The sequence below is a fragment of the Oncorhynchus keta genome, chromosome 12 (genome assembly GCF_023373465.1).
Source record: "Oncorhynchus keta strain PuntledgeMale-10-30-2019 chromosome 12, Oket_V2, whole genome shotgun sequence".
NCBI lineage: Eukaryota > Metazoa > Chordata > Actinopteri > Salmoniformes > Salmonidae > Oncorhynchus > Oncorhynchus keta.
In genome coordinates, this window is record NC_068432.1 from 48,348,361 (window position 1) to 48,375,292 (window position 26,932).

General features: G+C 45.0%; 1 protein-coding gene across 4 annotated transcripts in view; it reads right to left on the reverse strand.

The window, feature by feature from the left end:
- Window positions 1–26,932, reverse strand: part of ccbe1 (collagen and calcium binding EGF domains 1) — a 167,521-nt gene that overhangs the window by 15,518 nt on the left and 125,071 nt on the right. For 3 of the 4 annotated variants that reach the window (XM_052458542.1, XM_052458541.1, XM_052458539.1), the window contains exons 6-10: window positions 25,820–25,929; window positions 20,858–20,966; window positions 19,387–19,526; window positions 12,675–12,710; window positions 6,024–6,059 (exon numbers count right to left, since the gene is read on the reverse strand). In XM_052458542.1, coding sequence (XP_052314502.1) covers window positions 6,024–6,059; window positions 12,675–12,710; window positions 19,387–19,526; window positions 20,858–20,966; window positions 25,820–25,929 — 431 coding nt within the window. The remainder of the gene's footprint in view (window positions 1–6,023; window positions 6,060–12,674; window positions 12,711–19,386; window positions 19,527–20,857; window positions 20,967–25,819; window positions 25,930–26,932) is intronic. The other variant, XM_052458540.1, reaches the window with a different exon arrangement.

The following is a 26,932-nucleotide window of genomic DNA, read 5'->3' on the forward strand; positions in this document are numbered from 1 at the left end:
CCACCTCTCTATTCTCCCTCCATCCCCTCCTCACTACCTCCACCTCCTATTCTCTATTTCTCCATCCCCTCCTCCCTTCTACCTCCACCTCTCTATTCTCCATCACCTCCTCACTACCTCCACCTCTATTCTCCCTCCATCACCTCCTCTCCACTACCTCCACCTCTATTCTCCCTCCATCCCCTCCTCACTACCTCCACCTCTCTATTCTCCTCCATCCCCTCCTCACTACCTCCACCTCTCTATTCTCCCTCCATCACCTCCTCACTACCTCCACCTCTCTATTATTCTCCCTCCATCCCCTCCTCACTACCTCCACCCTCTATTCTCCTCATTCTCCCTCCATCTATTCTCCTTCCCCTCCTCACTACCTCCATCTCTCTATTCTCCCTCCATCACCTCCTCACTACCTCCACCTCTCTATTCTCCCTCCATCCCTCCTCACTACCTCCACCTCTCTATTCTCCTTCCATCACCTCCTCACTACCTCCACCTCTCTATTCTCCTCCATCCTCCTCCATCCCACTCTATTCTCCATCACTCCTCACTACCTCCACCTCTCTATTCTCCCTCCATCCCCTCCTCACTACCTCCACTCTCTATTCTCCATCACCTCCTCACTACCTCCACCTCTCTATTCTCCCTCCATCACCTCCCTCACTACCTCCATCTCTCTATTCTCCCTCCATCCCCTCCTCACTACCTCCACCTCTCTATTCTCCCTCCATCCCCTCCTCACTACCTCCACCTCTCTATTCTCCTTCCATCACCTCCTCACTACCTCCACCTCTCTATTCTCCTTCCATCACCTCCTCACTACCTCCACCTCTCTATTCTCCCTCCATCCCCTCCTCACTACCTCCACCTCTCTATTCTCCATCACCTCCTCACTACCTCCACCTCTCTATTCTCCCTCCATCCCCTCCTCACTACCTCCACCTCTCTATTCTCCTTCCATCACCTCCTCACTACCTCCACCTCTCTATTCTCCTCCATCACCTCCTCACTACCTCCACCTCTCTATTCTCCCTCCATCTCCTCCTACCTCCACCTCTCTATTCTCCTCCATCACCTCCTCCTACCTCCACCTCTCTATTCTCCTTCCATCACCTCCTCACTACCTCCACCTCTATTCTCCCTCCATCACCTCCTCCCTACCTCCACCTCTCTATTCTCCCTCCATCCCCTCCTCCCTACCTCCACCTCTCTCTATTCTCCCTCCATCCCCTTTCCTTCTCCTCCACCTCTCCCACCTCTATTCTCCTCCACCTCCTCACTACTCCACCTCTATTCTCCTTCCATCACCCTCTCACTACCTCCACCTCTCATTCTCCTCCATCACCTCCATCTACCTCCACTCTATTCTCCTCTCCCTCCCCTCCTCCTCTATTCTCCTCCATCACCTCTCCCTACCTCCACCTCTCTATTCTCCTCCATCACCTCCTCACTACCTCCACCTCTCTATTCTCCCTCCATCACCTCCTCACTACCTCCACCTCTCTATTCTCCTCCATCACCTCCTCACTACCTCCACCACCTCTATTCTCCCTCCATCACCTCCTCCCCTACCTCCACCTCTCTATTCTCCCTCCATCCCCTCCTCCCTACCTCCACCTCTCCTATTCTCCCTCCATCACCTCCTCACTACCTCCACCTCTCTATTCTCCTCCATCCTCCTCCCTACCTCCACCTCTCTATTCTCCCTCCCCTCCCTACCTCCACCTCTCTATTCTCCTTCCATCCCTCCTCACTACCTCCACCTCTCTATCTCTCCCTCCTATCACCTCTATTCTCCCTCCTCACCTCCTCCCTACCTCCACCTCTCTATTCTCCCTCCATCCTCCTCCTCACTACCTCCACCTCTCTATTCTCCCTCCATCCCCTCCTCACTACCTCCACCTCTCTATTCTCCATCCACCTCCTCACTACCTCCACCTCTCTATTCTCCCTCCATCACCTCCTCACTACCTCCACCCTCTATTCTCCCTCCATCCCCTCACTACCTCCACCTCTCTATTCTCCTCCATCCCCTCCTCACTACCTCCACCTCTCTATTCTCCTCCATCACCTCCTCACTACCTCCACCTCTCTATTCTCCCTCCATCACCTCCTCACTACCTCCACCTCTCTATTCTCCCTCCATCCCTCCTCACTACCTCCACCTCTCTATTCTCCCTCCATCCCCTCCACCTCTCTATTCTCCCTCCATCACCTCCTCACTACCTCCACCTCATTCTATTCTCCATCACCTCCTCACTACCTCCACCTCTCTATTCCTCCTCTCTTCCATCACCTCCTCACTACCTCCACCTCTCTATTCTCCCTCCATCCCCTCCTCACTACCTCCACCTCTCTATTCTCCCTCCATCACCTCCTCACTACCTCCACCTCTCTATTCTCCCTCCATCACCTCCTCACTACCTCCACCTCTCTATTCTCCCTCCATCCCCTCCTCACTACCTCCACCTCTCTATTCTCCCTCCATCACCTCCTCACTACCTCCACCTCTCTATTCTCCCTCCATCCCCTCCTCACTACCTCCACCTCTCTATTCTCCCTCCATCCCCTCCTCACTACCTCCACCTCTCTATTCTCCCTCCATCCCTCCTCCCTACCTCCACCTCTCTATTCTCCCTCCATCACCTCCTCCCCTACCTCTCTCTATTCTCCCTCCATCACCTCCTCCTACCTCCACCTCTCTATTCTCCCTCCATCACCTCCTCACTACCTCCACCCTCTCTATTCTCCTTCCATCACCTCCTCCCTACCTCCACCTCTCTATTCTCCCTCCATCACCTCCTCACTACCTCCACCTCTCTATTCTCCCTCCATCACCTCCTCACTACCTCCATTCTCCTCCATCACCTCCTCACTACCTCCACCTCTCTATTCTCTCCCCTACCTCCTACCTCCACCTCTCTATTCTCCCTCCCATCCCCTCCTCCCTACCTCCACCTCTCTATTATCCCTCCATCCCCTCCTCACTACCTCCACCTCTCTATTCTCCCTCCATCCCCTCCTCACTACCTCCACCTCTCTATTCTCCTTCCATCACCTCCTCACTACCTCCACCTCTCTATTCTCCCTCCATCACCTCCTTGCTCCATGATCTGACCTCTGATGTGTGTCTTGGAATCCACCATTCAAAATCCAAAACATCCTGGAAAAGTTCCTGTGAAAGACGTGTGAAAGACGGCCTCTACCCTCTCTCTTCTCGCTACCTCTCTGACATCATTGATAAATTAAAGACTTAAAAATCATACAATGTGATTTTCTGGATTTTTGTTTTAGATTCCGTCTCTCACAGTTGAAGTGTACCTATGATAAAAATGACAGGAGACACCGATCCCGTAGAGGGTAGTTTACGTCAGAATCTTGGAGTGCTATGAAAGTTGTATGGCTTAAAGTTTACGTACAAAAGCTGAAGAAAATTCGCACATCCAGGTACTTTCCTCAGTTGCTGGAGTTGTAGGAAAACTCATGGAAAACAGAAAGGAAAACGCCGCACACCGCTGCTCATACTCCCAGGCGATATTTATTTACAATGTTTTTCATCAGGCATCCATATCTCAGGTGGGGGTGGAAGGTCCTATATATAGGGGCAGTACCTGTAAGGGTGTTTAACTGGCGGCAGAGAAGTCAGACGCAGGAGAGAAATAACTGTGTTTCCAACGGCGCAGTTTATTTACAAAAAACCCACCGGAAAACATAAAAATGATAATCAATGGGTCACATAACCAGACGCACACCAGTACAGACGTACACAAACACTTACAATAAACAACCACTGACAAGGACATGAGGGGAAACAGAGGGTTAAATACACACCAGTACAGACGTACACAAACACTTACAATAAACAACCACTGACGAGGACATGAGGGGAAACAGAGGGTTAAATACACACCAGTACAGACGTACACAAACACTTACAATAAACAACCACCGACAAGGACATGAGGGGAAACAGAGGGTTAAATACACAACATGTAATTGATGGGATTGGAACCAGGTGTGATGGAAGACAAGACAAAACCAATGTAAAATGAAAAGTGGATCAGCGATGGCTAGAAGGTCGGTGACGTCGACCGCCGAACACCGCCCAAACAAGGAGAGGGACCGACTTCGGCGGAAGTGGTGACAGTACTCAGTGACATCACTTCCTGAAACAGGAGGTAAAACATGTATAACATAGTTTCCCAATATTAACATTCAAATGTATCAAAATATATTATCATACACAGAGAATGTGATCAATATTTATAGTAATATACATACAATATTACATTCTTTGAGCACCGCAGCAATATACAGACAGGTGAGAGAAAAGATCTGGTTGCTGCTCATTTTGTACAAGCTGGACTTCCTATTAGTTCTCTGTGATACATTGGAATATAAATGGTCAAGATGTCACACAGGGGAGGAGACACTGAGAGGAAACTTCTCCAAAGGGGATCTTTGTGGATCCACAGGCTCAACACACTGTCTCCTCTTGGCCTTAACGAGGAGTTTGACTTCAAACCGTTTTTATAGTTTCAATAAGTCTAAAATAGTTTTTTTTTTAAACTCCTAATTGAATATTGTATGTGTGTATATTTGTAACGACTTTTCTTCCTGGGAAGGAGAGGCGGACCAAAATGCAGCCTGGTTGAAGTTCATGGTTCTTTAATAAGAGACACTTAACATGAACAAACTACAAAACAATAAACGTGGAAAAACCAAACCAGTCCTATTTTGTGCAGAAAACACAAAGACAGGAAACAACCACCCACAAATCCCAACACAAAACAGGCTACCTAAATATGGTTCCCAATCAGAGACAACGACTAACACCTGCCTCTGATTGAGAACCATATCAGGCCAAACATAGAAATAGACAAACTAGACACATAGAATGCCCACCCAGCTCACGTCCTGACCAACACTAAAACAAGGAAAACACAAAAGAACTATGGTCAGAACGTGACAATATTACTATAAATATTGATCACATTCTCTGTGTATGATCATATATTTTGATACATTGAATGTTAATATTGTAAAACTATGTTATACATATTTTACCTCCTGTTTCAGGAAGTGATGTCACTGAGTACTGCCCCTAAAAATATATATATATCGCACCTTCCACCCACACCTGGGATATGGATACCTGATGAAGACCTAAGGGTCAAAAACGTTGTAAATAAATATCACCTGGGAGCATGAGAGGCAGTGTGCAGCGTTTTCCTTTCTGTTATTCACTTAAAAGTTTACCTCAGCATCTCGGAGTGCTATCAAACTTCTATGGCTCGATCGTGCTTCGACCCCTGGTGTCATATAAAACGTACATAAGATGTGTAGAAATGCAGGAAATGAGCTTTAAAATGGCTCAATGTTATCTCCGCCAACAAGCGGGGTGTGAACAGTTTGGGGTTGCAATGGATTGCTAGGTGGGGGTTTGTTACTACACTGATAAATGCCAATAATCCATCCGGAACTTTGCCACCTGGTAATTGTGTGTGACCAGTCCGTCTCATATAGTAGACCAGGGTGGTTGAAGGGAGACAGAAGAGAGAGAGAGAGTTCCCACAAGAATAGTAAACAAACAAACATTTGACTAACTGGGGTACATTTTGTTGGTCCCCATGAGGTCAAATGCTATTTCTCAGTGGGTTTAGGGGTAAAGTTAGAATTAGTGTTTGGGTTAGAATTAATGTTAGGCGCTATGGTTAGGTTTAGGGTTAAGGTTAGGGTAAGGGTACGGATTAGGGTTAGGGTTAGGGGTTATGGAAAATAGGATTTTGGATGGGACTGAATGAATAGTGTGTCCCCACAAAAGTAGCTGTACAAGACTGTGTGTGTGTGTGTGTGTGTGTGTGTGTGTGTGTGTGTGTGTGTGTGTGTGTGTGTGTGTGTGTGTGTGTGTGTGTGTGTGTGTGTGTGTGTGTGTGTGTGTGTGTGTGTGTGTGTGTGCGTGCGTGTGTGTCATGGTGCAGAACAGTATATCACTGACTGGCATCTAAAACAGAGTCTTGACTTACAGGAGGTCCAGAAGGTCCAGCAGCCCCCGTCTCCCCCTAGAGAAACAAAACCAATATTGTGTTAAGATGAGTTACAGCTACAGAGCAATCAGGCAGTAGAAGACAACACTGACTGTCTCTCCGTATACTGTCATTACCACACGGGAGATGAAAGTTCATTTTGAATGAAGTTCAAAAACCTTGTTAAATCCAGATGTTTACTTTATTGTCGGTAAATTAGAGCAAAGAAACATATTAATATCTTTCAGTCTATGTACTAATACTGTAGCAGTATTGTACCATAGTAATAACCTGGGCAAGACATACTGAACAAAAGCAACAATTTCATTCATTTCATTTTACTGAGTTACAGTTCATTTGAGGAAATCAGTCAATCAAAATGAATTAAATTAGTTCCTAATCCATGGATTTCACATGACTGGGAATACAGATATGTACATGTTGGTAAAAAAAAAATGGGCCTCAGGATCTCGCCACGGTAGTTTTGTGCATTCAAATTGCCATTGATAAAAATGGAACTGTGTCTGTAGCTTATGCCTGCCCATACCATAACCCCACCATGGGGCACTCTGTTCACAGCATTGACATCAGCAAATAGATCACCCACACAACGCCATACGTGGTCTGCGGTTGTGAGGCCAGTTAAATGTACTGCTGGAGGTGGCTTATGGTAGAGAAATTAACATTACGCTCTCTGGAAACAGCTCTGGTGGACATTCCTGCAGTCAGCATGCCAATTGCACGCTCCCACAAAACTTGAGACATCTGTGGCATTGTGTTGTGAGACAAAACTGCACATTTTAGAGTGGCCTTTTATTGTCCCCAGCACAAGTTGCACCTGTGTAATGATCAAGTTGTTTAGTCAGCTTCCTGATATGCCACACCTGTCAGGTGTATGGATTATCTTGGCAAAGGAGAAATGTTCACTAACAGGGATGTAAACAAATATGAGCACAAAATTTGAAAGAAATACATTTTTTTGGAATCTATGAAAAATTTCGGGGATCTTTTATTTAATCTCATGAAACATGGGGCCAACACTTTACATGTTGCGTTAATAATTTTGTTCAGTGTAGCTATTCAGACCATTTAAGTTGGGGGTCATAGAAGCCTAAACTGTCAATGAGTTGTGTAAACATTGTTTTGCAAAAAACTCATGAAAAATATCCTCTTAACTTGTATCACAGCCGTTGTGTGTCAAATGCATTGTACATCAATGTGCAACCTGAGTATGTACGGGCCTAATAATGTAGCATTAGTGTAAGAATAGCATATTAATAACCTGGGCAGTATAGACACAGCTATCCAGCCCATTAAAGCCATGTGATAGAGGAGGAGGGCATTGTGCTGTGTGGCCTGGATGGAGCCGATATGGACCCGACTACTGGGATTATTAGCTGAACACGGGTTAGATAGGGGCTGTGTAAATGTTGTACCAGATGGTTTAGATTTTGGATTCGGGAGCCTGATAAGCAGAACGTTCAAATCTTTCGGACACCAAAGTCATGGTGGATCATAAAAGGTTCTGTGACCCGTAATCTAATCAAAGACCTAACACAGAATCGTAAGGTACTGGTTGAAATGTAGAACAGCGTATCAGTAAACTGTTCCATTAGCTATCCATATCTCTAATCTAACCAATCACCTACCCAATATCAGTAAACTGTTCCATACGCTATCCATATCTCTAATCTAACCAATCACCTACCCAATATCAGTAAACTGTTCCATACGCTATCCATATCTCTAATCTAACCAATCACCTACCCAATATCAGTAAACTGTTCCATACGCTATCCATATCTCTAATCTAACCAATCACCTACCCAATATCAGTAAACTGTTCCATACGCTATCCATATCTCTAATCTAACCAATCACCTACCCAATATCAGTAAACTGTTCCATACGCTATCCATATCTCTAATCTAACCAATCACCTACCCAATATCAGTAAACTGTTCCATACGCTATCCATATCTCTAATCTAACCAATCACCTACCCAATATCAGTAAACTGTTCCATACGCTATCCATATCTCTAATCTAACCAATCACCTACCCAATATCAGTAAACTGTTCCATTAGCTATCCATATCTCTAATCTAACCAATCACCTACCCAATATCAGTAAACTGTTCCATACGCTATCCATATCTCTAATCTAACCAATCACCTACCCAATATCAGTAAACTGTTCCATTAGCTATCCATATCTCTAATCTAACCAATCACCAACCAATATCAGTAAACTGTTCCATACGCTATCCATATCTCTAATCTAACCAATCACCAACCAATATCAGTAAACTGTTCCATTAGCTATCCATATCTCTAATCTAACCAATCACCAACCAATATCAGAACTCTGTTCCATACGCTATCCATATCTCTAATCTAACCAATCACCAACCAATATCAGTAAACTGTTCCATACGCTATCCATATCTCTAATCTAACCAATCACCTACCCAATATCAGTAAACTGTTCCATACGCTATCCATATCTCTAATCTAACCAATCACCAACCAATATCAGTAAACTGTTCCATACGCTATCCATATCTCTAATCTAACCAATCACCTACCCAATATCAGTAAACTGTTCCATTAGCTATCCATATCTCTAATCTAACCAATCACCTACCCAATATCAGTAAACTGTTCCATACGCTATCCATATCTCTAATCTAACCAATCACCTACCCAATATCAGTAAACTGTTCCATTAGCTATCCATATCTCTAATCTAACCAATCACCTACCCAATATCAGTAAACTGTTCCATTAGCTATCCATATCTCTAATCTAACCAATCACCTACCCAATATCAGTAAACTGTTCCATTAGCTATCCATATCTCTAATCTAACCAATCACCTACCCAATATCAGTAAACTGTTCCATACGCTATCCATATCTCTAATCTAACCAATCACCTACCCAATATCAGTAAACTGTTCCATTAGCTATCCATATCTCTAATCTAACCAATCACCTACCCAATATCAGTAAACTGTTCCATACGCTATCTATATCTCTAATCTAACCAATCACCTACCCAATATCAGTAAACTGTTCCATTAGCCATCCATATCTCTAATCTAACCAATCACCTACCAAATATCAGTAAACTGTTCCATACGCTATCCATATCTCTAATCTAACCAATCACCTACCCAATATCAGTAAACTGTTCCATTAGCTATCCATATCTCTAATCTAACCAATCACCTACCCAATATCAGTAAACTGTTCCATACGCTATCCATATCTCTAATCTAACCAATCACCTACCCAATATCAGTAAACTGTTCCATACGCTATCCATATCTCTAATCTAACCAATCACCTACCCAATATCAGTAAACTGTTCCATTAGCTATCCATATCTCTAATCTAACCAATCACCTACCCAATATCAGTAAACTGTTCCATACGCTATCCATATCTCTAATCTAACCAATCACCTACCCAATATCAGTAAACTGTTCCATACGCTATCCATATCTCTAATCTAACCAATCACCTACCCAATATCAGTAAACTGTTCCATTAGCTATCCATATCTCTAATCTAACCAATCACCTACCCAATATCAGTAAACTGTTCCATTAGCTATCCATATCTCTAATCTAACCAATCACCTACCCAATATCAGTAAACTGTTCCATACGCTATCCATATATCTAATCTAACCAAACACCCAATATCAGTAAACTGTTCCATACGCTATCCATATATCTAATCTAACCAAACACCCAATATCAGTAAACTGTTCCATACGCTATCTATATCTCTAATCTAACCAATCACCTACCCAATATCAGTAAACTGTTCCATACGCTATCCATATATCTAATCTAACCAAACACCCAATATCAGTAAACTGTTCCATACGCTATCCATATCTCTAATCTAACCAATCACCTACCCAATATCAGTAAACTGTTCCATACGCTATCCATATCTCTAATCTAACCAATCACCTACCCAATATCAGTAAACTGTTCCATACGCTATCCATATCTCTAATCTAACCAATCACCTACCCAATATCAGTAAACTGTTCCATTAGCTATCCATATCTCTAATCTAACCAATCACCTACCCAATATCAGTAAACTGTTCCATACGCTATCCATATCTCTAATCTAACCAATCACCTACCCAATATCAGTAAACTGTTCCATTAGCTATCCATATCTCTAATCTAACCAATCACCTACCCAATATCAGTAAACTGTTCCATTAGCTATCCATATCTCTAATCTAACCAATCACCTACCCAATATCAGTAAACTGTTCCATTAGCTATCCATATCTCTAATCTAACCAATCACCTACCCAATATCAGTAAACTGTTCCATTAGCTATCCATATCTCTAATCTAACCAATCACCTACCCAATATCAGTAAACTGTTCCATACGCTATCCATATCTCTAATCTAACCAATCACCTACCCAATATCAGTAAACTGTTCCATTAGCTATCCATATCTCTAATCTAACCAATCACCTACCCAATATCAGTAAACTGTTCCATACGCTATCCATATCTCTAATCTAACCAATCACCTACCCAATATCAGTAAACTGTTCCATTAGCTATCCATATCTCTAATCTAACCAATCACCTACCCAATATCAGTAAACTGTTCCATTAGCTATCCATATATCTAATCTAACCAAACACCCAATATCAGTAAACTGTTCCATACGCTATCCATATCTCTAATCTAACCAATCACCTACCCAATATCAGTAAACTGTTCCATACGCTATCCATATCTCTAATCTAACCAATCACCTACCCAATATCAGTAAACTGTTCCATACGCTATCCATATCTCTAATCTAACCAATCACCTACCCAATATCAGTAAACTGTTCCATACGCTATCCATATCTCTAATCTAACCAATCACCTACCCAATATCAGTAAACTGTTCCATACGCTATCCATATCTCTAATCTAACCAATCACCTACCCAATATCAGTAAACTGTTCCATACGCTATCCATATCTCTAATCTAACCAATCACCTACCCAATATCAGTAAACTGTTCCATTAGCTATCCATATCTCTAATCTAACCAATCACCTACCCAATATCAGTAAACTGTTCCATTAGCTATCCATATCTCTAATCTAACCAATCACCTACCCAATATCAGTAAACTGTTCCATTAGCTATCCATATCTCTAATCTAACCAATCACCTACCCAATATCAGTAAACTGTTCCATTAGCTATCCATATATCTAATCTAACCAATCACCTACCCAATATCAGTAAACTGTTCCATTAGCTATCCATATCTCTAATCTAACCAATCACCTACCCAATATCAGTAAACTGTTCCATTAGCTATCCATATCTCTAATCTAACCAATCACCTACCCAATATCAGTAAACTGTTCCATTAGCTATCCATATCTCTAATCTAACCAATCACCTACCCAATATCAGTAAACTGTTCCATACGCTATCTATATCTCTAATCTAACCAATCACCTACCCAATATCAGTAAACTGTTCCATTAGCTATCCATATCTCTAATCTAACCAATCACCTACCCAATATCAGTAAACTGTTCCATACGCTATCTATATCTCTAATCTAACCAATCACCTACCCAATATCAGTAAACTGTTCCATTAGCTATCCATATCTCTAATCTAACCAATCACCTACCAAATATCAGTAAACTGTTCCATTAGCTATCCATATCTCTAATCTAACCAATCACCTACCCAATATCAGTAAACTGTTCCATTAGCTATCCATATCTCTAATCTAACCAATCACCTACCCAATATCAGTAAACTGTTCCATTAGCTATCCATATCTCTAATCTAACCAATCACCTACCCAATATCAGTAAACTGTTCCATTAGCTATCCATATCTCTAATCTAACCAATCACCTACCCAATATCAGTAAACTGTTCCATTAGCTATCCATATCTCTAATCTAACCAATCACCTACCCAATATCAGTAAACTGTTCCATTAGCTATCCATATCTCTAATCTAACCAAACACCCAATATCGGGGACATATCGGCTCGCACTTTTTAATGAAACGTCAATGTAAAATGTATATGTGTCATGTCACCTTTAGACCAGGTGAGGGCATTATCAGGTGGAAGAGTTGACAAAGCACAGCTGTAGGAAAGCGAGAAAAGCTGCTTCTTTGCAGGAATGCACTGGGAATTCAATTCCCAAAATAGCCTCGGTTAGAGCGTTTGTCTAAGTCCATAGTAATCATAGATATGATGTTAAACATAATCTTCCAACATTTCTTTTTAAATATTTACATCCCATTCAAAAAAAAAAAACTATGTGGCTAAAATGAGACATTGGCCAGATCCAGATGAAAAACGGGTCAAGGCTGATCCCAGATCTGTTTGGCTTGACAAGGATTAACCATAGGAGTTAATTGACGAGACAGCACAAACTGATCTGGGACCAGACTAGAAGAGAGCTAGAGATTAGGGAGGATGCTTCAAGGGTTGTGTTCCAAATGGTACCGATTCCATATGTAGTGCACTCCTTTTAACCAGAGTCCTATGGGCCCTAGTCAAAGTAGTGGACTAGATAGGGAATTGTACGCGATTTGGGACGTAGCTCTAAATCATGCTCTACCTTGATGCCATGTTTTCCTGGAGCCCCCGCAGGACCCTGTATGAGACAAGAGAAGACATCACAGATCACATCATTTAACCATTTGCTGTGTCCAGTCACATCTTGGGTCCAGCTACATTTCAATGACTTTAGCATGTAAGGGCAAAGAACCTCTGTATCTCCTCTCTATACAGTCACCATCAAAGGGCACTGGGGACAGAGAGCTGGGACCTCCGCCACATTCAGATCCGGACTGATTCATATTGTGCCACACTGAAATGTACACCACCCATCACACACACACACACACACACACACACACACACACACACACACACACACACACACACACACACACACACACACACACACACACACACACACACACACACACACACACACACACACACACACACACACACACACTCACTCTGTGCCCAAAACCCAGTTACGACCAGGGTTCAAATACTATTCAAAATAATTTCAAATACTTTATCAGTGCTTGATTGTACTTCACTGGCTTAAGGGACCAATAGAATAGCCCCCAAATCCCTGCATCTCAGAGCTAGAGGTGTCACTACAGATCCTGGTTCGATTCCAGGCTGTATCACAACCGGCCGTGATTGGGAGTCCCATAGGACGGCGCACGATTGGCCCAGCGTCGTCCGGGTTAGGGTTTGGCCATCATTGATAATAAGAATTTGTTCTTCAAGTGTGTGTCCGAAAACCATGTTTGACTCGTGAACATGTCATGTGACATTTTGAGAACATTTTCACATGATTTGTTCACCTTTATTTTAATGCTCAACAAGAATGAAATAAAGAATAGATCACCACACTCATGGAATCTCCCAGGACTACAGAGACATTATACTACAGGACTACAGATAGACAGAGACATTATACCACACTGATGGAATCTCCCAGGACTACAGAGACATTATACTACAGGACTACAGAGACATTATACCACACTGATGGAATCTCCCAGGACTACAGAGACATTATACTACAGGACTACAGAGACATTATACCACACTGATGGAATCTCCCAGGACTACAGAGACATTATACTACAGGACTACAGAGACATTATACTACAGGATACAGAGACATTATACCACACTGATGGAATCTCCCAGGACTACAGACACATTATACTACAGGACTACAGAGACATTATACTACAGGACTACAGAGACATTATACCACACTGATGGAATCTCCCAGGACTACAGAGACATTATACTACAGGACTACAGAGACATTATACCACACTGATGGAATCTCCCAGGACTACAGAGACATTATACTACAGGACTACAGAGACATTATACTACAGGACTACAGAGACATTATACCACACTGATGGAATCTCCCAGGACTACAGAGACATTATACTACAGGACTACAGAGACATTATACCACACTGATGGAATCTCCCAGGACTACAGAGACATTATACTACAGGACTACAGAGACATTATACTACACTGATGGAATCTCCCAGGACTACAGAGACATTATACCACACTGATGGAATCTCCCAGGACTACAGACACATTATACTACAGGACTACAGAGACATTATACTACAGGACTACAGAGACATTATACTACAGGACTACAGAGACATTATACCACACTGATGGAATCTCCCAGGACGACAGAGACATTATACTACAGGACTACAGAGACATTATTGTCACGCCATGGTCTTAGTATTTTGTGTTTTCTTTTATTATTTGTTCAGGCCAGGGTGTGACATGGGGTTATTGTATTGTCTTATTGGGGTTTTTGTAGGCATTGGGATTGTGGTTGATTAGGGGTGTGTCTAGTATAGGCTTGGCTGCCTGAGGCGGTTCTCAATCAGAGTCAGGTGATTCTTGTTGTCTCTGATGGGGAACCGTATTTAGGTAGCCTGGGTTTCATTGTGTATTTCGTGGGTGATTTTTCCTGTCTCTGTGTAGTTTCACCAGATAGGCTGTATTAGGTTTTCATGTTCCGTTTGTTGTTTTTGTATTTATTAGTTATTTCATGTATCGTTCCGTTTTTTCATTCATTAAAGACATGAGTAACCACCACGCTGCATTTCGGTCCGACTCTCTTTCTACAAACGAAGAACGCCGTTACAGAATCACCCACCACACACGGACCGAGCTGGAGCAGCAAAAGGAGGATGAATTATTCGGAGAATGGACATGGGAAGACGTGTTGGATGGTAAAGGTTGTTACACTTGGGAGGAGATACTGGCCGGAAGAGATCGCCTCCCATGGGAACAGGTGGAGGCATTAAGGAGAGCAGAGGCAGCAGGAGATAGGAGCCGACGATACGAGGGAACACGGTTGGCAAGGAAGCCCGAAAAGCAGCCCAAAAAAATTATTGGGGGGGGGGCTTAAAGGGAGTATGGCTATGCCAGGTAGGAGACCTGCGCAAACTCCCTGTGCTTACCGGTGGGCTAGAGAGACCGGGCAGACACCGTGTTATGCTATGGAGCGCACAGTGTTTCCAGTGCGGGTGCATAGCTCGGTGCGGTTCATACCAGCCCTTCGTATTGGCCGGGCTAGAGTGGGCATCGAGCCAGGTAAGGTTGGGCAGGCTCGGTGCTCAAGAGCTCCAGTGCGCCTGCACGGTCCGGTCTATCCAGAGCCAACTCCACACACCAGTCCTCCGGTAGCAGCTCCCCGCACCAGGCTTCCTGTGCGTGTCCTCGATCCTGTAGCACCAGTTCCAGCACCACGCACCAGGCCTTCTGTGCGCCTCGCCTGTTCAGCACAGCCAGAGCCTTCCTTCCCTCCTGCGCTACTGGAGTCTCCTGTCTGTTCAGCGCTATCAGATCCTTCCTTCCTTCCTGCGCTGTCGGAGTCTCCCGCCTGTTCAGCGCTATCAGAGCCTTCCTCCTCTACAGCGCTGCCGGAGCCTCCTGCCTGTTCGGAGCAGCCTGAGCTGCCAGTCTGCAGAGAGCTGTCAGTCTTCAAGGTGCTGTCAGTCTGCATGAAGCAGCCAGAGCTGTCAGTCTGCAAAGAGCTGCCAGTCTGCAAGGAGCTGTCAGTCTGCAAGGAGCTGCCAGTCTGCAGGGTGCTGTCAGCCTGCATGGAGCAGTCAGAGCTGTCAGTCTGCATGACGCAGCCAGAGCTGTCAGTCTGCAAAGAGCTGCCAGTCTGCAAGGAGCTGTCAGTCTGCAAGGAGCTGTCAGTCTGCAAGGAGCTGCCAGTCTGCAGGGTGCTGTCAGCCTGCATGGAGCAGTCAGAGCTGTCAGTCTGCATGACGCAGCCAGAGCTGTCAGTCTGCAAAGAGCTGCCAGTCTGCAAGGAGCTGTCAGTCTGCAAGTAGCTGTCAGTCTGCAAGGAGCTGCCAGTCTGCAGGGTGCTGTCAGCCTGCATGGAGCAGTCAGAGCTGTCAGTCTGCATAAAGCAGCCAGAGATGTCAGTCTGTATGAAGCAGTCAGAGCTGTCAGCCTGCATGGAGCAGTCAGAGCTGTCAGTCTGCATGAAGCAGCCAGTGCTGTCAGTCTGCATGAAGCAGCCAGAGCTGTCAGTCTGCATGAAGCAGCCAGAGATGTCAGTCTGTATGAAGCAGTCAGAGCTGTCAGCCTGCATGGAGCAGTCAGAGCTGTCAGTCTGCATGGAGCAGTCAGAGCTGTCAGTCTGCATGAAGCAGCCAGTGCTGTCAGTCTGCATGAAGCAGCCAGAGCTGTCAGTCTGCATGAAGCAGCCAGAGATGTCAGTCTGTATGAAGCAGTCAGAGCTGTCAGCCTGCATGGAGCAGTCAGAGCTGTCAGTCTGCATGGAGCAGTCAGAGCTGTCAGTCTGCATAAAGCAGTCAGAGCTGTCACTCTGCATGAAGCAGTCAGAGCTGTCAGTCTGCATGAAGCAGTCAGAGCTGTCAGTCTGCATGAAGCAGCCAGTGCTGTCAGTCTGCATGAAGCAGCCAGAGCTGTCAGTCTGCATGAAGCAGCCAGTGCTGTCAGTCTGCATGAAGCAGCCAGAGCTGTCAGTCTGCAAAGAGCTGTCAGTCTGCAAAGAGCTGCCAGTCTGCAAGGAGCTGTCAGTCTGCAAGGAGCAGACAGCCTGCATGGAGCAGCCAGAGCTGTCAGTCTGCAAGGAGCAGACAGCCTGCATGAAGCAGCCAGAGCTGTCAGTCTGCATGAAGCAGCCAGTGCTGTCAGTCTGCATGAAGCAGCCAGAGCTGTCAGTCTGCAAAGAGCTGTCAGTCTGCAAAGAGCTGCCAGTCTGCAAGGAGCTGTCAGTCTGCAAGGAGCAGACAGCCTGCATGGAGCCGCCAGAGCTGTCAGTCTGCAAGGAGCTGTCAGTCTGCAGGGTGCTGTCAGCCTGCATGGAGCAGTCAGAGCTGTCAGTCTGCAAGGAGCTGTCAGTCTGCATAGAGCAGCTAGATCCGCCAGTCAGCCATGATCTTCTAGATCTGCCAGTCAACCAGATTCTTCCAGATCTGCCAGTCAACCAGTCTCTTCCAGATCTGCTAGTTAACCAGAATCTTCCAGATCTGCTAGTCAACCTGAATCTTCCAGATCGCCAGCCAGCCAGGATCTACCGGAGCCTACTACCTACCTGAGCTTCATCTCAGTACTGGGCTTCCTCTCAGTACTGGGCTTCCCCTCAGTTCCGAGCTGCCCCTCAGTTCCGAGGAACTGGGACATTAATGGAGTGGGGTCCACGTCCCGTGCCGGAACCGCCACCATGGACAGACGCCCACCCGGAACCTCCCTATGGTTTTGAGGTGCGTCCGGGAGTACGCACCTTAGGGGGGTACTGTCACGCCTTGGTCTTAGTATTTTGTGTTTTCTTTTATTATTTGTTCAGGCCAGGGTGTGACATGGGGTTATTGTATTGTCTTATTGGGGTTTTTGTAGGCATTGGGTTTGTGGTTGATGTTTTTGGTCACTAGATGCCCCCATTGTGCCTTTTGACCTTTTGTTTTCCCTTGATCCCCATTATTATTTGCACCTGTGCCTCGTTTCCCCTGATTGTATTTAAACCCTTTGTTTTCCTCTGTTCTTTGCTCTGTGTTTGTATGTTAGCACCCAGCCCTAGTACTCTGAGAACTCTTGTTGATCCCGGTGGACTATCTTGTGGAATTCTGTTTTTTGTTCTTGTTTGTTTGTTTTTTGAGTATCTTTTGAGGCTTTTTGTGCTTTACCTTCCACCTTGTGGATTTACCTTTTTTGTCTTGGAGGATTACCTTTGTTCTTGTAGGATTCCTTTTGAGGTTGTGGAGTTACATGTTTTCCTGAAGAACTTCACTTTTTACTTCATTAAATACACCGTCTCAAGTACTGCTGTGTCTGCCTCATCTTCTGGGTTCTGCCGACTAATCGTGGCTCAGTTGGTTAAGTGACTGTTTCTCACTCCGGAGACCCGGGTTCGTAACCGGGTCCTTACACCCTCTATATAGTCTCTACATTGACTCTGTACCAGTACCCCCTGTATATAGTCTCTACATTGACTCTGTACCAGTACCCCCTGTATATAGTCTCTACATTGACTCTGTACCAGTACCCCCTGTATATAGTCTCTACATTGACTCTGTACTGGTACCTCCCTGTATATAGTCTCTACGTTGACTCTGTACCGTACCACCCTGTATATAGTCTCTACATTGACTCTGTACTGGTACCTCCCTGTATATAGTCTCCACATTGACTCTGTACTGGTACCTCCCTGTATATAGCCTCCACATTGACTCTGTACTGTTACCTCCCTGTATATAGTCTCTACATTGACTCTGTACTGGTACCTCCCTGTATATAGTCTCTACATTGACTCTGTACTGGTACCTCCCTGTATATAGTCTCTACATTGATTCTGTACTGGTACCTCCCTGTATATAGTCTCTACATTGACTCTGTACTGGTAACTCCTCCTATTGTTGTTTTACTGCTGCTCATTAATTACTTGTTACTTTTACCTCTTAATCTTGTCCGTATTTAAAAAAAAACTGCATTGTTGTTTGGGGGCTCATAAGAAAGCATTTCACTGTAAGGTCAACACCTGTTGTACGGACTTCCTTTATTAAACTAGTGGGGTTGGATCCCAGAACATGTCCCAATGGGCTATCAGCAAAATGATGTCTGGACATCACAGAGCCGTGGAAGTGAAGTCAACACAGTTCAAATGTTATTCCTTCAAACCGATATGGTATCGATATCTGTTCAAACATGTTTAACTGATATGCACTATATAGGGGATAGGATGCCATTTGGGACACATCCAAGGACAGACAGGCCTGTGACTCGTGTCCTAGTTTCCCCTACAGGGCCCACCACACCTGGGGAAGTCACAACACTCTGTCTGTCTGTCTGTCTGTCTGTCTGTCTGTCTGTCTGTCTGTCTGTCATGGGGAGGGGAGGAGGGGGACACGGGGCAGGAGGGGGACATGGGAGGAGGGGGACATGGGGAGGAGATGAGGGGGACATGGGGAGGGGAGGGAGGGGAGGAGGGGGACATGGGGAGGGGATGAGGGGGACATGGGGAGGGGAGGAGGGGGACACCATCATCTTACACAGCAGAACAGACAGTGCTCTGTTTCTCTAGACCTGCTGTTTCAGCATATTTGAAAGGCAGTTTATAACCGAGAAGAATCTGAGAGGATGACATGATGATGATGTTACAGGAAGAAAGTGGTGTTGTAATGTCGGTCTCCTAGAAGGGACAGTATACAAGGCATTCGAGTGGTATTGAAACAGATGGTACTGGCGGTGGTGCTGTTACTGACCATGGGCCCCCGTCGGCCCTGTTTCATGAAGGACAGGTCAGGCGAGGGCCCAACGGGGCCCATCAGTCCCCTGGGTCCAGGAGGGCCGGGGGGCCCCAACAGTCCTGTGTGGCCAGGGGGACCCATTGGCCCTGGATCTCCTGAGATATAGAAACACACAGGTCTGGGTATTAGTGGGAGAGCAGAGACATTATACTACAGGACTACAGATAGACAGAGACATTATACTACAGGACTACAGATAGACAGAGACATTATACTACAGGACTACAGATAGACAGAGACATTATACTACAGGACTACAGAGACATTATACTACAGGACTACAGATAGACAGAGACATTATACTACAGGACTACAGATAGACAGAGACATTATACTGCAGGACTACAGAGACATTATACTACAGAACTACAGATAGACAGAGACATTATACTACAGAACTACAGATAGACAGAGACATTATACTACAGGACTACAGATAGACAGAGACATTATACTACAGGACTACAGATAGACAGAGACATTATACTACAGGACTACAGATAGACAGAGACATTATACTACAGGACTACAGAGACAATATACTACAGAACTACTACAGATAGACAGAGACATTATACTACAGGACGACAGAGACATTATACTACAGGACTACAGACAGACATAGACATTATACTACAGGACGAGAGACATTATACTACAGGACGACAGAGACATTATACTTCAGGGCTACAGATAGACAGAGACATTATACTACAGGACTACAGATAGACAGAGACATTGTACTACAGGACTACAGAGACATTATACTACAGAACTACAGATAGACAGAGACATTATACTACAGGACTGCAGACAGACAGAGACATTATACTACAGAACTACAGATAGACAGAGACATTATACTACAGGACTACAGAGACATTATACTACAGAACTACAGACAGACAGAGACATTATACTACAGAACTACAGGACGACAGAGACATTATACTACAGGACTACAGACAGACAGAGACATTATACTACAGGACTACAGATAGACAGAGACATTATACTACAGGACTACAGAGACATTATACTACAGAACTACAGATAGACAGAGACATTATACTACAGGACTACAGATAGACAGAGACATTATACTACAGGACTACAGAGACATTATACTACAGAACTACAGATAGACAGAGACATTATACTACAGGACTACAGACAGACAGAGACATTATACTACAGGACTACAGATAGACAGAGACATTATACTACAGGACTACAGAGACATTATACTACAGAACTACAGATAGACAGAGACATTATACTACAGGACTACAGATAGACAGAGACATTATACTACAGGACTACAGAGACATTATACTACAGAACTACAGATAGACAGAGACATTATACTACAGGACGATAGATAGAACACAGACAGACAGAAACATTATACTACAGCTAGTTTTACCTGGAGGCCCGGGCAGACCAGGAGGTCCGGGCAGGAAGTTGTGTGACATCAGCATCTTCTCACTGGTCATCTGCTTGGTAACATCAGCGTTGCTGGGCAACATGGCGATCTATAGAACGAGAAGAACGGATATAGTTAAGATTGTTCATGTTTTTAGTACAATAGTTGAACTAAGATCATAAGACATTCATCAGTTATATTCTTCAACAATCAATTGCAATATATCATTACAATCCTAAATTGCCCATTTAATGTAGAGGTTCTGGCTCAAAGGATTTTCTCAAGATCAGTCTTAATGAGAGAGAGGTCTGAGATCAGGCATGTCCACGATACAGCCACTTGGCTGTCAATCATCATAGAGCAGAAGCCTACGGGGAGATTGTAATAATAGTTACTACATGGATGTATTAAACTTACAGGACAAGAAAATTACATTCTCTACGTGAATTATTTGCTGTGTCAGAGTACGACTTGAAACCAGCTATGTGAATTTGTAATAACCAGACACAGGCCCAGGAAATCACTATGCATTACTTAGGTAGACCAGGAGACCGCACTGTACTCTGGGATATATACATGTACATGTGAGTACTCTATATCAAAGCGTAGTACAGGCTGGGGCCATACATTAGGCTGGGGCCATACATTAGGATGGGGCCTGGGCCATACATTGGGATGGGGCCATACATTAGGATGGGGCCATACATTAGGCTGTGGCTATACATTAGGATGGGGCCATACATTAGGATGGGGCCTGGGACATACATTAGGCTGGGGTTGGGGCCATACATTCGGCTGGGGCCATACATTAGGCTGTGGCCATATAAAAGGCTGGGGCCATACATTAGATTGGGGCCATACATTAGGCTGGGGTCATACATTAGACTGGGGCCATACATTAGGCTGGGGCCATACATTAGGCTGGGGTCATACATTAGATTGGGGCCATACATTAGGCTGGGGCCATACATTAGACTGGGGCTATACATTAGGCTGGGGCCATACATTAGACTGGGGCTATACATTAGGCTGGGCTCATACATTAGGCTGGGCTCATACATTAGACTGGGGCTATACATTAGGCTGGGCTCATACATTAGGCTGGGGCCATACATTAGACTGGGGCCATACATTAGGCTGGGCTCATACATTAGGCTGGGGCCATACCTTAGACTGGGGCTATACATTAGGCTGGGGCCATACATTAGGCTGGGGCCATACATTAGGCTGGGGTCATACATTAGGCTGGGGTCATACATTAGGCTGGGCTCATACATTAGGCTGGGCTCATACATTAGGCTGGGGCCATACATTCAGCTGGGGCCATACATTAGGCTGGGGTCATACATTAGGCTGGGGTCATACATTAGGCTGGGGTCATACATTAGGCTGGGGTCATACATTAGGCTGGGGTCATACATTAGGCTGGGCTCATACATTAGGCTGGGGCCATACATTCAGCTGGGGCCATACATTAGGCTGGGGTCATACATTAGGCTGGGGTCATACATTAGGCTGGGGCCATACATTCAGCTGGGGCCATACATTAGGCTGGGGCTATACATTCAGCTGGGGCCATACATTAGGCTGGGGTCATACATTAGGCTGGGGCTATACATTCAGCTGGGGCCATACATTAGGCTGGGGTCATACATTAGGCTGGGGTCATACATTAGGCTGGGCTCATACATTAGGCTGGGGCCATACATTCAGCTGGGGCCATACATTAGGTTGGGGCCATACATTAGGCTGTGGCCATACATTAGATTGGGGCCATACATTAGGCTGGGGCTTGGGTCATAAATCAGATTGGGGCCATACATTAGGCTGGGGCCATACATTAGGCTGGGGACATACATTAGGCTGGGGCCATACATTAGGCTGTGGCCATACATTAGGCTGGGGTCATACATTAGGCTGGGGCCATACATTAGGCTGGGGCCATACATTAGGCTGGGGTCATACATTAGGTTGGGGCTGTGGCCATACATTAGGCTGGGGACATACATTCGGCTGGGGCCATACATTAGGCTGGGGCCTGGGCTATACATTAGGCTGGGGCCATACATTAGGCTGGGGCCTGGGCTATACATTAGGCTGGGGCCATACATTAGGCTGGGGCCTGGGCTATACATTAGGCTGGGGCCATACATTAGGTTGGGGCTGTGGCCATACATTAGGCTGGGGTCATACATTAGGCTGGGGCCATACATTAGGCTGGGGCTGGGGAAATACAATAGGCTGGGGCTATACATTAGGCTGGGGCTATACATCAGGCTCGGGCCATACATTAGGCTGGGGCTGGGGAAATACAATAGGCTGGGGCTATACATTAGGCTGGGGCTATACATCAGGCTCGGGCCATACATTAGGCTGTGTCCATACATTAGGCTGTGTCCATACATTAGACTGGGGCCATACCTTAGGCTGTGGCCATATAAAAGGCTGGGGCCATACATTAGGCTGGGGTCATACATTCGGCCAGGGTCATACATTAGGCTGGGGCCATACATTAGTCTGTGGCCATATAGGCTGGGGCCATACATTAGGCTGGGGCTGGGGTCTTAATTAGATTGGGGCCATACATTAGGCTGGGGCCATACATAAGATTGGGGCCATACATTAGGCGGGGGCCATACATTAGGCTGTGGCCATACATTAGGCTGGGGTCATACATTAGGCTGGGGCCATACGTTAGGCTGGGGTCATACATTAGGCTGGGGTCATACATTAGGCTGGGGTCATACATTAGGCTGGGGCCATACCTTAGGCTGTGGCCATATAAAAGGCTGGGGCCATACATTAGGCTGGGGTCATACATTCGGCCAGGGTCATACATTAGGCTGGGGCCATACATTAGTCTGTGGCCATATAGGCTGGGGCCATACATTAGGCTGGGGCTGGGGTCTTAATTAGATTGGGGCCATACATTAGGCTGGGGCCATACATAAGATTGGGGCCATACATTAGGCTGGGGCCATACATTAGGCTGTGGCCATACATTAGGCTGGGGTCATACATTAGGCTGGGGCCATACATTAGGCTGGGGCCATACATTAGGCTGGGGTCATACATTAGGCTGGGGCCATACATTAGGCTGGGGCCATACATTAGGCTGGGGCCATATAAAAGGCTGAGGCCATACATTAGGCTGTGGCCATATAAAAGGCTGGGGCCATACATTAGGCTGGGGCCATATAAAAGGCTGGGGTCATACATTAGGCTGGGGCCATACATTAGGCTGGGGCCATACATATGATTGGGGCCATAAATTAGGCTGGGGCCATACATTAGGCTGTGGCCATACATTCGGCTGGGGCCATACATTAGATTGGGGCCATACATTAGGCTGGGGCTGGGGCCATACCTTCGTCTCTGGGGCTGGGGCCATACATTAGGCTGGGGCCATACATTAGGCTGGGGCCATACATTAGGCTGGGGTCATACATTAGGCTGGGGCCATACATTAGACTGGGGCCATACATTAGACGGAGGCCTTACATTACCTGCCACCTGGTGTGCAAGTCATATGACATGGTATGTCCCTGGACAGGGGCGATGAATCAGAGAACATCCAATTGAATCATTATTCCTGCCGACGAGGTCTCCGGATCATGACATGAGATGAAGGAGTAAGTGTTGGTTTGTAGAGACGAGCAGCTCTGCTATGTAAGTGTTAATCCAAAGCAGCCTGCGTTTATGCCTTGAGGGGGGCAGTGGGTGACCAGTAATGGCCATAATCTTCCTTTCCTGTCAGTCAGTCAACCCCCCCCCCTGCACAATATCTGACCTCTGTTCTCAAAAGACAATTTTGTTGTCTTAGACTGCGTCCCAAATTGTACCCTATTCCCTATATAGAGCATGACTACTTTTGACCAGAGCCCTACTTTTGACCAGAGCCCTATGGGTCCTATGTAGGGATTGGGGTATAGGGTGCCATTTGCAGCACACTAGACACATAGGCCTATTTCATTTTTTCCCCCTCCAATGAAAAAAGGAGCTAGTAGCGTGCCTACTGAACCCCATAGGACCACACGGCTGGGAACCATATATCACATGTTACAGGGCAGAGTGGTGAACTGCCCCGTTGACAGACTGGTCTACAGATTGAGCCTGACTGGGAAGGCTAGAGGGCTGGAAATACTCACTAAGCAGTGTGTGTGTGTGTGTGTGTGTGTGTGTGTGTGTGTGTGTGTGTGTGTGTGTGTGTGTGTGTGTGTGTGTGTGTGTGTGTGTGTGTGTGTGTGTGTGTGTGTGTGTGTGTGTGTGTGTGTGTGTGTGTGTGTGTGTGTGTGTGTGTGTGTGTGTGTGTGTGTGTGTGTGGTGCCACTCCGTATAACCGGCACTTTACAACGACAGACATAATTTACAGAACCAACTAGCTAGCTGCAGTAATCCAAAATGATTTCAATAATGTTTATTACGTACAATAAACGTCGTTCTGCGTCCCAGAGGAGATGTTTCCCAGTGTTATTCTACCTGAATATATTGACAGATATTGACCAGTGATACGCAGAGTTCTTTGGTGAATGAAACATACACTAGAATGCCATGAATAACTAAATAAACCAATGGAATAATCCTGGTCCATTTTAATACCTAACTGAATCCAACCAACTGTGTTTTATGTGGAATGGCTCGGTGGTAAGCAGCAACACAAATGAAATACAAGACGTTATAATAACAATAATAATCGTTACCAGCACCACCTTTAAATAAACCTGAATTCAACCAGGTGCATTTAACGTCTTTATCGAATTGAATTGACTTTTAAATTTGAGTCATTTAGCAGACGCTCTTATCCAGAGAGACTTACAGTTAGTGCATTCATCTTAAGATAGCTGGGTGGGACAATCACGTTTCACAGTCAGTACATTTTCCCTCAATAAGTTAGATATCAGCAAAGTAAGTGCTAGTAGGAAAATAAAAGTATGAGGGGGATTAGTGGAAACCAGAACAAACCTTTTGTTTGAGCTGAAAGACAGTAATCTTGATCTGGTGGAAGTCTTCACACGTAGCAGAGCATGCCCCAGCCTTCATCACGTTGTCTGACGTCTCAAACGGCCGAGCTGCTGAGGGAGCGCATGAACCACAGCAAAATGTTACTCAAAACATTTATTATTTAAAAAAAAAATATATATATATATAGACACACCAAATGTCATCACAGAGCCTTCAGAAAGTGTTCATACCCCTTGACTTTACTCCACATTTTGTTGTGTTACAGCTTGAATTAAAAATGGATTTAGATGTTGTTTTTGTCACTGGGCTACACATAATACCCTATAATGTAAAAGTGAGATTTTGTATTTTTGTAATTGTTTACAAATGAATAAAACATGTACAGCTGAAATGTCTTGAGTCAATAAGTATTCAACCCCTTTGTTAAGACAAGCCCAAATAAGTTCAGGAGTAAAAATGTGCTTAACAAGTCACATAATAAGTTGCATGGACTCACTGTCTGTGCAATAATAGTGTTTGACATGGTTTTTGAATGACTACCTCATCTATGTACCCCACATATACAATTATCTGTAAGGTCCCTCAGTCGAGCAGTGAATTTCAAACACAGATTCAACCACAAAGACCAGGGAGGTTTTCCAATGCCTCGTAAAGAAGGACACCGATTGGTAGATGAGAACAAATAAGAAAAGCAGACATTGAATATCCCTTTGAGCATGGTGAAGTTATTAATTACACTTTGGTGTATCAATACACCCAGTCACTACAAAGATACAGGCGTCCTTCCTAATTCAGTTGCCAGACAGGAAGGAGACAGCTAAGGGATAATCACCAAGAGGTCAAAGGTGACATTAAAACAACTACAGAGCTTAATGGCTGTGATAGGAGAAAACTGAGGATGGATCAATAACATCGTAGTTACTCCACAATACTAACCTAATTGACAGAGTGAAGAGGCAACTCCGGGATGCTGGCCTTTTAGGCAGAGTTGCAAAGAAAAAGACATCTCAGACTGGCCAATAAAAAGAAAATATTAAGATGGGCAAAAGAACACAGACACTGGACAGAGGAAGTCTGCCTAGAAGGCCAGCATCCCGGAGACGCCTCTTCACT